Source organism: Rutilus rutilus (assembly GCF_951802725.1).
Source record: "Rutilus rutilus genome assembly, chromosome: 9".
NCBI lineage: Eukaryota > Metazoa > Chordata > Actinopteri > Cypriniformes > Leuciscidae > Rutilus > Rutilus rutilus.
In genome coordinates, this window is record NC_140223.1 from 23,755,651 (window position 1) to 23,768,629 (window position 12,979).

Sequence of the window (12,979 nt, forward strand, 5' to 3'; positions counted from 1 at the left end):
TCTACAAAGTGGATTTATATCTCAATTTCTGTGGATGAAGTGAGCATGTGTTGACCCATTTACACAAAGCTCAAAACATATCCTTTACATGGATCAACACAGTGCTGGACATCGGCAGTTAAACAAAACAAAAAGTGGTTAGACAGCTCACTTCTATAATACACAATTGCTGGTAACTGACCTCCATGATCTCCAAAAGAGCCTCTGTGACCGTTTCCAGGGACGACAGAGCAAAGGTCTCTCTCTCGTAGGAGCCGGGGGAGAAAGAACGGTCTCTGTAGCTGGAGCGGAAGGCAATGACTGCAGCCGATTTGACCTTACTGATGCCGAACAGAAGGTAGAACTTGGGCAGGGAGAACTCAGTCAGACTCAGACGCAGCACCTGTTTAGTCTCCTCTGCAGAAGCAAAAACCAGAACAGCAACAAATCAGACTCAGGTTTTATATATATATATATATATATATATATATATATACACAGGTTTGGAACAACTTGAGAGTAAGTAAATAATGAGAGAATTTACATTTTTGGGTGAACTATTTTTAAAAACTAAACAAAACAAACTTTATGTACAGATATTATGTACAGATATTATGTACAATAATGTTTATTAATTCAGGTTTAATAACTCATTTCATACCCATAAACTGAGAAAAAAAATCCATTTAATAGAGATATTAGTACAGACCTACTAGTACAGAGTACAGAGATATAGTACAGATAAATATTTAAAATATACTGTAATACTAATTAAAAATATTAAATTTTTTAGATAAGTGCAATTTATAAGTTGTTTTTTAATCGATTGACAGCACTAATTATTACAATTTAAATTAACTGTTTTTATTTTTATATATTTTAAAATCTAATTCATTAATGTGATGGCTAAATATAAAGAAATATACAAATTAAATACTAATTTTATCTAAACATTGAATATTAATAACATTTAATGTGTTTTAACATTAACGTTGTTAGGTTTATGATACATGGTTATGGGTAATTCATAAAAAATTTTTTGGGATTTCATACTTGGCATTAGCAGTCCTCTGAGTTTAAATGTTTAAAACATTTCCAAAATCATATTTATTTTTAATATGGATTTCCAGTCAATATCCATTTTCTGTGATTTATCGCTCACCACTGAAGTTAAGCTGTGAGCAGGTGCAGAGCGAGTGGATGATGTTAATAACGAGGCCGTGCGTGGACGCTCGGAGGGACAGCGGGCCGGTGGCCACCAGCAGGGTGACGACGTGGAACAGGTAGGGCAGATGAGCGGCCACATCCAGAGAGTTGTTGAAGGAGAGCATGAGCATGTAACGGGCCAGTATGGCGATGTCGTCCCACATCAGGTGCTGCTCAAGGGTGGGGGTGGGAGACAGGCACGTCTTATCGATGATCTTACACATTCGGCCAATCACCTGAGAGATGAATATATAATTCAATCTTTTTGTTACATTGCAAACAATATAAGAAATAATGCTTTAATTAGTCACTGGTGAAAATGAAAACTAATAAATCAAACAAACATAATTGAAGCTGTTTAAAAGCATTAAGTTTACAAAACGATCAAAATTATGATTATTTGCAAAAGGCATAATTTATCATTTCAAACAAACTTCAAATCAGAAAGTAATCCAATACCAAATAGAATCCAGACAATGTGCCTTTTATTTTCACTCTGTGACATGCACCTAAACATAATTTGCTCTCTCAATAAGATTATACTTGGTCCCTCACTTAACCTCAGAGTCCCGCTGCTATACGAGTCTTAGAAAAGCAGACGCAACAACTGGACAAAGCCTGTCCTTGTGCTGCTCACTGTGACAGCAGTGGCTGGCACATGCTAACCAAACAATATTTGGCTTTTCAGGATAGCTGAGCATTTGGGAAAACAGCTAAATATGTCCAACTAGTTAAAAATAGCATAAGATATATGGTTATGGTTCCTGCGTTAATCAAGAACCATAAAGATCAAGCCACTTAACGTATTGGAGTCGCAAATGTGGCTCTCCTTTTGACCAAGTGTCTGACAATGACGTCCATTGAGCGTAATGATGACTAACTGTTGTCCATATAATAGGAGTGACTGCCCCGCTGGCTAACTATTGTCTGTCTGTGCGTACACGTACAAATTGGGCATTTGTGCACAAACACTTAGGATAATAGATGTTGGGTAGAAGAGCTAGTCAGCCTGGAGAAGATCACAAGAGGAATGATTCAGGAACACAAAAGCCAGAAACACTTTAAGCGGTAAGTCGAAATTTTTGTAAAAGTGTTAATGGGCTTTACAGACATGATAACAAGAAATAAAACTGGTTTGATTGATAATTGAATATTGTATGATATTAAATAGGAGTATACATTTAGACTGAAATAAACTGTATAAAATTATTTTAAAAAGGCATAGAATGTAACTGAAGCCGTTTCAGGGCCTGGATTTCAATACGTAAATAAATAAAATAATCAAAATATATATCTATCTATCTATATATATAAAAAGACAAATCATATCATTATCAAATTCTATACTGTATATAAATGCAAAATAATTGAAAACAATTATTAAAAATTGCAATGCAACAATAATCTGTGCTAACAAAATTACTGCATATTATGTTACTACAGTATAAAGGAAAAAACGAAATGGCTTACATTTTGATTTTTGGTTCCGTTGCATTTTCCATGTTTTAAAATAATTTATTACAGGTCAGCAAGGCAGCTTTTAATATTTCAGTATCTAACTGAGTGTTCTGTTACTAGGTTATCTTAGGAACAACATCATATTAAACAATATATTAAAAACAAATTCATAGGGAATTACAGTATAATATGTTAGCTGAGCAGTAAGCGTTTACCTTGCTGGACACCAATTTGACATTTCCTGAAGCCAGGGCTACAGCTGTGTCAGCCATCACTTCAGCCTTGATGGATCCCAAACCCCCAGTAGCACTGGTCTTTATGAAGCTATCCAACACCACATCCAGCAGGTCTGTGATCTATACAAGGAAAATGGTGCAATCTGTAACTGCTGACTAACAGAGTTTTGTGGAATTATTGTAGAAATATACAGGGGTGGTAAGGTTTGAAGTCATGTATCATTGTAATGCCTGTTGTAGCAGTTATCAGATGAAAATATTTGAAACCTTTTGGATGGAATAAGCCTGCAAGTCAAATTCAATTACGTTTTATGTAATAATGTTTTTAGAAGGTTTGAAGGGGCCTACCTGACCCAAGCTGCCCCATATCTTTGCCTGTATGGAGGGGTACATCTGCTTCTCATTGATGGTCATTGTGATAAGCTTGTCCAGGATAGCCGTGACGCGTTGTCGTTTGGCATCGTCATTGTGTTTACAAAACCGCACCAAATTACGGAGCCAAGGAGTCATATACTCCAGACACAGATGCTTCAGTTCAATACCTAAAGCCCCACAAAAGACATTTTTGTAACAAATGACACAAAAATGGTGCTATGCAAATTCCTCAAAAAACTATTTTGTATCACACTATCGTTCAAATGTTTGGGATCAGTAATATTTGTTTTTGAAAGAAGTCTCTTATGTTCACCAAGGCAGCAATTATTTGATCAAAAATACAGTAAAATATTTGTTTTCTATTTCACCATTTTAAAATGTAAACTATTTCTTGTAAATTTTCAGCATCATTACTCCAGTCTTCAGTGTCACATGATCCTTCAGAAATCATTCTGATATGCTGATTTGGTGCACAAGAATAATTTCTTATTGTTAAAAACAGCTGTGCTGCTTAATTTTTGTGGAAACATGATACTTTTTTTCATTCTTTGACAAATAGAAAGTTCAAAAGAACAGCATTTATTTGAAATGGAAATCTTTACAATGAAGAGTCTTTACTGACACTTTTGAACAATTTAATGCATTCTTAAAAAAAAAAAAAAGACCGATAGAATATACAGTATGTGTGTGTGTGTGTGTGTGTGTGTGTGTGTGTGTGTGTGTGTGTGTGTGTGTGTAAAATTATGGGTGTTTTTTTGCATGTGACACTGACTTGACTTGCTGAAGCCAGAAATGCACTCTTCCAGGAACTCCAGTGTGAGGTGGGGTTCGTTAGCTGCTAGCGTTTTGCTAATGGACACAATAAAAAGGGTGTTGTTGGCTGGGATGCACAAGCCAGACGTTTCTAGGAGTTGGCCCTCAATCTTTAGGTTGAAGGTGCAGGTTAAGGCACAAAGTAGATTGTATGCAGCTGACCTGTTGGAGGAGTTAACAGCAAGTCATTTTCAGAATTACTAATTTACTTTAACAACATGTTGGTTTCCATATTTGAGGAAATGAATGTGATATTTCTTTTGTACATGACAGGTTTATGATTCTAAATGTTCAAGACCAGCCCCAGTTGAACTGAAGACACAAAGCAGCAGTATTAGCATTTCTAATCAGTTCACCAAAACAAAGACAGAAGCCTGCAAATAAAAGGGTCTTTGTCACAACAACAACAGCTTGATGCATTGGGACTATTCACCCAAAACTCAAGTTGTTAGGCTGAAAACAGCCTGAGCATGGCCAAAGACTCAAGCTTAATGTTTCTCACCTCAGACTGGGGTCAGAGCTTCCCAGGTTGAGGAGGGCGATGTTGAGGAGGGTGCCAGGAACATCTTTAGGCCTGATCTTGGTGTGTTGGGGAATTGAGTCCGGTTGGGAAAGCTCCCAGCGTGTCCGGATGTGGATTATGGACTGAACAATGGCTTCGCACTCCTGGTGCATGAACGTTAGGGGAGTGCCCTGGTTAGCGATTGTCAGAGTGAACTGGTTCTCATCCACCAGGCATATCTCCTCAATCTCTGAAGCGTAGTATATGTCGTTCAGGAAAACTGGCTGTCCTAGGACACGCGTGCGTTCCGCCGAGGTCACTTGTACAGCTGTTGATCCCACCTAGGGAGAATGGGCAACGATATATCAGTACCATATCAGTTATCAGCCAATATTAGAGATTTTACTTTCGTTATCGGGCAATATTGAATATTTAAATGAGCATGTATTAAATAATAATTTAATAGTAGGTAAATCTTAATCTTTAGCAGATCACAAAATGAATATCCATTTTTTATATTGTACATTACAATAATGTGATGCCTAGATTTTTATAAAATTATTCATTTTATATTTTTAGTTTATTTTGTTTTGATTTATAAAAAACTGTAGAGATTTTTTTAATATCGGCCATTTATCAGTTGTTGGCCATTAGATGAAAATAATTTTCAGCTTTAAAACTGAATAGAAACCGAACTCTAAATAACATCTGGGTTGAGTTTTACAAATTTTTACCTTGATCGACACCTTTGTGTCCTTATGCGCCAGTTTCAGGGCATTATGGAACACTTTGAGGTCCTCTTCCAACGCCAGGGTAGCAGCGGGCAGCTTCTGCTGCTCGGGATCGATGTGTTCGGCTAGACGTGCAGGCGAATCGATAAACAGCAGCTTCTTGCTCCCCTTGAGACCAGTCAGTAATCGCTCATGGTATTTGGTGTACTCTCGCACCCAGGTGTTGCAATTGTAGATGTACACTGCAGCCACATTCTCATAGGCAAAGTTTGGAAAGACCACAAACCACTTGGATAAGAAGTCCGTCTTGAAGCGGTTACTGGGGCCCACATGGGTGAGGTCTACTACGATCTCGTAGTGTTTGGCGTAGTATGGCTTGAGGGTCAGCAGGACATGGTAGATCAGAAGATCACCATTGATTTGTCCAGTTTTGAACCTAAGAGAAATAACAATTATAGGTCAGATTTGAATGTTAATGTGTTTTGGGATCTAAAGCCAATGGACTGCACATCTTTGAGAAGCGTACTTTAGAAAGAATGCACAAAAGTGCACAAAAAACCTATAATAAAAGGAGCAATAAATTTTCAAGTATATATAAAAAACAATACACATTAACCTTTACTTCAAAAATTAAAAACACTTTAAACGAGCAGTCTGTTCCAATTCCCTTACATGGCAAACATCTGACAGCTTACACAGAATGGAAACCTGCAATCCAAATATAACACTGTTTTCTACTGTTACAACCACAGGTCAAGAGCATCTCAGCTGAAAAACACCTAAATAACATCATCAAGCGTGGGGACAGGAAGTAATTGTGTTCTGCATTGCGATATATCAAGCCTCATTACTTCAGGTCGTTGTTCTTCATCTTCCAGCACTCCAGATAAGTCCACAAGAAAGGTTCTATATCTACTTTAGTAAGTACTTCACCAATTATCTATATAAGCTAATGTGTAATTGAGAGTTTGGAAAACAGAAGAGAGGAAAACGAACTACTCAGTCTTTGTTAATCTTTTTATTATACAGTTAAAGTGGCTAAACAGTCCTAAATAAATTGATTGTGACAAATGGGGCACTTAAAATCCATGTACACGGATTAAACCGTCAGTGTTAAATTATGTACACTAGCATTCAAAGTTTGAGGTCAAATTAGATTTTGAATGTTTTTGAAAGAAGTCTCTTATACCCACTAAGGCTGAATTATTTGAACAAAAATACATTAAAAACAACTATTTAAAATAGTTATTTTCTATTGTGTGTACATGTATATATATTAGGACTGCACAATATATCGAAATATTGCAAATGTATATATCGTGATATGCATATTGCAACGGCTTGCAATAACTGGGGTCATGAACAAACAAACAAAGAGAAAATCACTCACAGCTCTTGGCTGAATAACTTTTGTAGCTTCATTTAATTTATAAATGTATATATTTAATTCATAGAGTGAAAACTAAGCAGTATTTTATTTTTACATTTGATTATTCAGTTTCTGTTGTTTAATAACCCTAATGTAGGATAACCTGAACCCCTAAACCCCGTGGTTTACACTGATGTTAAAATAACACTTCTTACGCTACAGTAAAACACTGATGTTCATTTTCAGAAGTTGTAGGGATGTTTTCTTGTCACAAAAAGAATGTAATGTGTAATGCATGTAGGTTATATCATTTTTAATATATTTTAAAGATAGTTTAAGTTTATTTTACACACTTTAAGCATTAACATATTGAATAATCGCATTATTTAATGAGTTATCGCATATCGCAATGTTCTTCAATATTGTGCAGCCCTAATATATTATATATATTTTTTCCTAAAATGTTTTGTATTTTTTTCCAGCATTTATTTGACATTATTTTATAAAATATTAACATTATAAAATGTCTTTACTGTCACTTACACTCATTTTAACGCATTCTTGCTGAATAAATGTATTCATATTTTTACAGACCACAATTTTTTGGTAGTGTTTTTCCATTAGCCAAGGTTTCATGTTCAGTTTGTAAGGACACATTTTTTGTTGCTGGAAACTTATTTGATTGTGCATGTGTAGAGTGTACTGAAAAGTTAAATTAAAGGGTAGTTAACCCCCCAAAAAAGTCATCATTTACTCACCTTCAAGTTATTCCAAACCTGTATGAGTTTATTTTTTTCTGTTGAACACAAAATATATTTTAAATAATTTTGGTAACCAGACAGTTGATGGACCCCATTGACTTCAATAGTATTTTTTTCCTACTATAGAAGTCAATGGCTACCGTCAACTGTTTGATTACCAACATTCTTTAAATATATCTTCTCATACAGTATAATAACTCACACAGGTTTGGAACAACTTGAAGGTGAGTAAATTATGACAAAATTTGGTTACACTATTATAAGGTGTCCTTGTTACAGTGTAATTATACATTTAAGTACTGAGTAATAATAATTAACTAGGAATAGAGGTTGGTTTAGAGTTAGTTGCATGTTATTATGCATAATTTATAGTTATTACTACAGTAACATGTCCTACTGAATAATGCTACTTGTTTGTTACATAGATCTCAACATACAATGACAATGCAGGTCACAGAACATCCCATGTCCTCTACTATCCATGAGCAAGAAGACCTCAACATTTCATTTGTGACAACTAGTTTGCCTGCAACTGGTGCCTCCGAGATCAGCTGCTTTATTGATGCCCAGCTAGCATTTATAGCAACTGCCACTGCTGGTGGCATCATCCTGATCCTTCTAACCTCCACCATAGTCTTGGCATGTACCGTCTCCAGCCTGAAACGTCGTCACCGGACCCCTCGTCCATCCCGAAGCAATGCGGACCTGGTGAGTGGAACAGGCTATTGGGGTACCGAGAGAAGAGAGGGAGGAATTGTGGGCCCATGCGAAACCAGTGTTCTACTGGAGGAAGTAAAGACCGATGGTGAGGAGGACGAGTTCCAAGATGGCGTAGCAGGGCCAAGCCAGTACATCAACACTTCTAACGCAGCCGCTGACTCGGAGAGCGTCCCCACAGTCATGCCGAGCTCAACCTCTAGGGATTCCTGCATAGATCCCATTAGTTTGGAAAACATGCCTCTGATGGTGTAAAGTTTAAGAGCTTTTTTTTGTACGCTGGGCTATGACAGGCAAACATTTTACATTTTATTTCTCTTTTGTTTTTTAAATAAATGGCTTCAATAGTTCAGCTACTGCAGTAAAAAAAAAGTGCAGTTACAAGTCGTCTCATAGCATTTTTGAGAATTATTTAACTAACTACAATTATCTGCTTATCCTGTTAAAAAGGACATTTCTTATATCAGTAATATTAGATGAAATAGAAAACTTTGACTTTTTTTACAGATGAGGTCAAAGCAGCTCTGGATATCTGTTTAGTGAAGATGACAAGGAAAATAAGTAAATGAAATGTTGGTGTATTATTGTATATATTGTGAAATTGTATTTAACCTCAGCTTTGTGTTACATTTTGGCCCTTTTTTAAAATATGACCACCAGCATCTACTGTAGATAAAACCCAAATAGGTGAACTCTATACACCACTGTGTATAAATAGCAGAACAAGTCAATTGAAGGGTTTAATTTCTATGCCATTGCAGTCACCAAAGTTCAGTGAAGCGCAAAAATAATTACTTTTTGAAACATTTATCTGCCATTCTTCAGTCAAACAGTTTGGATCAATCAACCTATGAATAAATTACTTGCAAATTACTCTACCTGTAAAGCAGGGACTGTAGAAATCACACACTTCAGCTTTAATATAAGCAGAGCAATCCCATTAAATCTTCCAGATCCTATAATAATGAGCATTCCTTAAGTTTATCTCAGAACTCTGACATCTCAATAAAAAAAATTCAATAAAATTCAATGCTAATGATACAATTTTCTTGTTCAGTTTCTTATTTACAATGATTTTGAAATTTGTGTTGCTTGCTGAGCAAAACTCACTGTAACAATGATACTGCTAAGGTAGTTGCCAATATGTTGGTAAGTCTTATTGGTGGTTGAAAAGTGGGGGTTTAGTGAAAGGAACTTTCCAAGAAAAGAAAAAAAAAGGCATGAGATCATTTCCTTTTAGACAACTTCTGCTCTACAAAAAGTTTTTTTTTTTATATATATTTGTGAAGGTAATTAATAGCTGTTCCTTTTAGAAAAAGGACTGCAATGCTCCAAAACATACCTCTAAAAAGCCTATTATGAGAGTTTAAGTAGAAAAACGTCCTTCGGTTTTTCATACTGTCACCACAGATTCTTTCCTCAGGCAAAAAAAAAAACGCAGCTATTAGCAAAAACAAATGCAGCCATTTCACAGCTTCATTTCCTGTCAAGTGAAGTGACGGTTCCGTATTCATCAGAATATACTTCACTCTTTCACTAATGCTTCAGAGGATGCCTCGGTAAGATCATATTCTGCTGTTTTGTCTAGCATAAACCAATGATTATATTACTTGACATCGCACAATAAAGTTTGTATTTCATTTTTTAACATTTAAAGTGTTAGATGTAACGTGATACCACAAAATAATAAGTAGAAAAACTAGTTTTCCAGTATTGCCTTTTAGCTAAATTAAAAAAATCGACTTTTTTCATTTTCAGTTTGTGGTTAAAGTATCCATTTTCAATTTATTTGTGACCTTTGCATACACAACATTAGGTGTTGTCTGTTTTAGAAGTTATATTAAAAAAAATAAATAAAAGTTTTAATCTGAGCATATTGATTGTGGTTTATAAGAATTCATGAGATAAAATGGTCTGTTGAGTCTTATGTGCAAAAATGTCTCTCTTTGGCAAGGTTTTCTAAGGACACCATGAGGACTACTCTTTGCACACTTGTCTTCCTCTCCTCTCTACCATGGAGCCTAAACGGCCATTTAGCAACCAGCAATAAGAATATTGAGGCAACAAACACAGCAGACAATGCATCAGGTCAGATTAACTACACTACTGATTCTGGTACAGACAACGTGGTTTCACTTTCAAGAAGTGCTCAGACGCAGCACCTAACAAATAACTCAGAGGCAGAGCAGCGTGGCATTTGGCTGAGCACACCCAACAGTGACACCGAGACATCAAATCAGAGTAAAAGCATGAACATACGTGATGGCGAATCCAACTTGACTACTACACTAATAATACAGGAAGAGGTAACACGAGGAAAGGAAATACAAAAACCGACAGAAGGCTCCCACAGACCGCATTCTACATCTCTTTTGCAAATAGAGAATACTGAAGAATTGAATGTCTTGACTAAACCACCCAATGCCACAAAGGCAGATGTTTCGCCAAAAGAAAAAATGAGCATAGGACCAATGGAGATGCTGAAAGCCACTCAGGAAACACCTTCTACTTCTGATTTCACTGGACTCTATGGTGTGAAAGCAAATAAAACAGTAGTGAAGGGCAGCAACAATACAAATGAAGACCTTCATACAATCCAGCCCACAATGGAGACTACAGACCAACCAAGCCCATTTACTCATGTCCACACTTCCGCAATAACGTCAAAAGATTTCAACAAGACTGTAAGCACCAATGGTGTGGAAACCACAAAGAGAGAAGTCATCACAGACAGGTGGACAAGCACGCAAGGTCCTGAGCTTAAGACTTCATCCATGATTAAGCCAACAAAGACATTGGCGATCACTAAAAAAAATATCACAAAGAAAACTTACCCTCCATCAAAGGATATCAGGAAAGCGAACCCAGGTCCTGCTGTGGCAGCTGTGATCGGCACCACTTTTGTCTTGATGTTCATAGCAATCATCTTTATCTTGTTAAAGAAGCGCAAAATGCAGAGAAAGCGGCTTGAAAATCCTGAATGGGCCGGACCCTCGCCGTTTCTGGATGGCGACGTTCAACCAAACCTGCCAAATATGGGGGAGTCCGAGACCATCAACAGACAAGGCTTTAACCAGGCGTCCATTTCCAGATACCTCCCCCAACAACTCTCCAAAAACCTGACGCTCGGAAGGAACACGAGTGAGGAAGTTCTCATGGGGGACATCCTGCAAGGAACCACATTTGGCAGACAAAATCCAGATGAGGTCCAGGCCCCCAACAGGAACCCAACAGTTGCTCAGGACTCAACTGAGAAGGAGGAAAATGAAATCCAGGAAGGTCAAGCATCCGTGGATTCTTTGGACACCAAAACATCTGCGTCAAGAAGTGCACAAGAATCTGTGATGGAGAGCAAAATATCAAAGCAGACTGATGACCTCACTCCATCTCTATCTTCTGGCACGGACACTAGAATTAAACCTCCACCTTTAGTCTCTATAGATCTTGATTCTCTTTCAGAAGAAGCAGCTCCTTTGCAAACATCAGATGGGGGGATTGTTCCACCTGCTCCACCACTGCCCTAATCTCATTTAACATAAAATCTTCTCTGCTTCTGCCGCAAAAACTACACAAACGAGATAACCAACATACTCATATCTGCTTTCTAAAAGTCAAAATATGCAAAGACCATTTCTTGCAAGGGATTTACGACCTATGGTGCTTGTTCAAGACTCCTACGGTGCTTGTTCAAGACACTTAAAGAGAAATTGCTCAACAGGTGCTGTTTTCTTTCCTGCATTGATGTATCGAAACAAAGTTCAAGATAAAGAGATTGTGTTATTTTATTATCCATTACGCTTTAGCTATCAGTATCACACAATCGCTTAACATGATTTCCTTCAAGACAGAGCCTGTACATTATAAAAATGTATATCTGCTATAGGTTAGTCAAAAGCCCCTTTCACACAGAGATTCCGGAAAATACATGGATAAAAAGACACGGGATTTGACCCGGGTTCGTTTGATTTTGGTTCATTCACACTGCCAGTGATTTTCCGGAATCAGAGAGTGCGTTCACACACAACCCGTAAAAATCCCGTAAAGACACGTGACATCGATGTGACGTTAATGTCTCAGCAGCGTCTTAAGTTTGCTTATGAAAAAAAAACACACTTGTGCATTTTTTTATCTGATTCGATCATAAACTTGCGCATTACGTACCGTTTCACAGCTGGCGAACGATCCCAGCTTCAGCGTCATCACTACCACACGGCATTATTACGGCTTTTGTTCACACAGTGCGCGTTCCGGAACTGAACACGGCAATGTTACTAGGTCCCCAACACGGCATCGATCCCGGCATCAATCCCGGGTCGTGTTTGCGTTCACACAGAAGGCGCTCTGGCAATTTGCCGGCAATTTCCCGGGTTCAAAGCGCTGTGTGAAAGGGGCTAAAGTAAACCAAAGTCAAAGCATATAGCTGCTTTGAAGATAATAACTACATGCCACAAACTCCAATTCTGAGTTCATTAGGTCTTTGTCATTTTACCACTTTGAAAAGCAACAATCTTCTAACCAATAACAAAAAGTCTGTACAAGTCCTCAGATAAAACGGTTTGTGTTCATGAGAATGCATGGCTCGCTTGTACAAAAACCACAGCATGTACAATCTTTGTGCCTACATTCACTGTTAAACACGTGTAAACTAAAGAGGGAATGTAGCCACAATCTGGAGCCAGTTTTCAAATGAACTACTGCATTGCTACAGCCACTGGGAACATGTCTGAGCTTTTAACCGTGATAAACTGTCAGAAGAACATTACAACAGCAGCTCACTCAAACCACTCACTCACTCAAAATAAAAAAGTGTTGCAACAACACGGTCATGTGTC

The 12,979-nt window shown here is 37.3% G+C and overlaps 2 protein-coding genes across 5 annotated transcripts in view; one reads left to right on the plus strand and one right to left on the minus strand.

Moving 5' to 3' along the window:
- nf1a (neurofibromin 1a) overlaps positions 1-12,979 on the minus strand; it is an 87,269-nt gene that overhangs the window by 16,469 nt on the left and 57,821 nt on the right. For all 4 annotated transcript variants that reach the window (XM_084418165.1, XM_084418166.1, XM_084418168.1 and 1 more), the window contains 7 exons: positions 5,304-5,736; positions 4,570-4,910; positions 4,027-4,229; positions 3,228-3,421; positions 2,859-2,999; positions 1,142-1,421; positions 182-396 (listed from right to left, as the gene is read on the minus strand). In XM_084418165.1, coding sequence (XP_084274291.1) covers positions 182-396; positions 1,142-1,421; positions 2,859-2,999; positions 3,228-3,421; positions 4,027-4,229; positions 4,570-4,910; positions 5,304-5,736 — 1,807 coding nt within the window. The remainder of the gene's footprint in view (positions 1-181; positions 397-1,141; positions 1,422-2,858; positions 3,000-3,227; positions 3,422-4,026; positions 4,230-4,569; positions 4,911-5,303; positions 5,737-12,979) is intronic.
- Positions 2,137-12,969, plus strand: evi2b (ecotropic viral integration site 2B). The gene is made up of 4 exons (XM_084418178.1): positions 2,137-2,253; positions 6,053-6,220; positions 7,856-9,706; positions 10,102-12,969. Exons 3-4 carry the CDS (start codon positions 9,687-9,689, stop codon positions 11,669-11,671), a joined length of 1,590 nt encoding a protein of 529 aa, XP_084274304.1. The 5' UTR covers positions 2,137-2,253; positions 6,053-6,220; positions 7,856-9,686; the 3' UTR covers positions 11,672-12,969.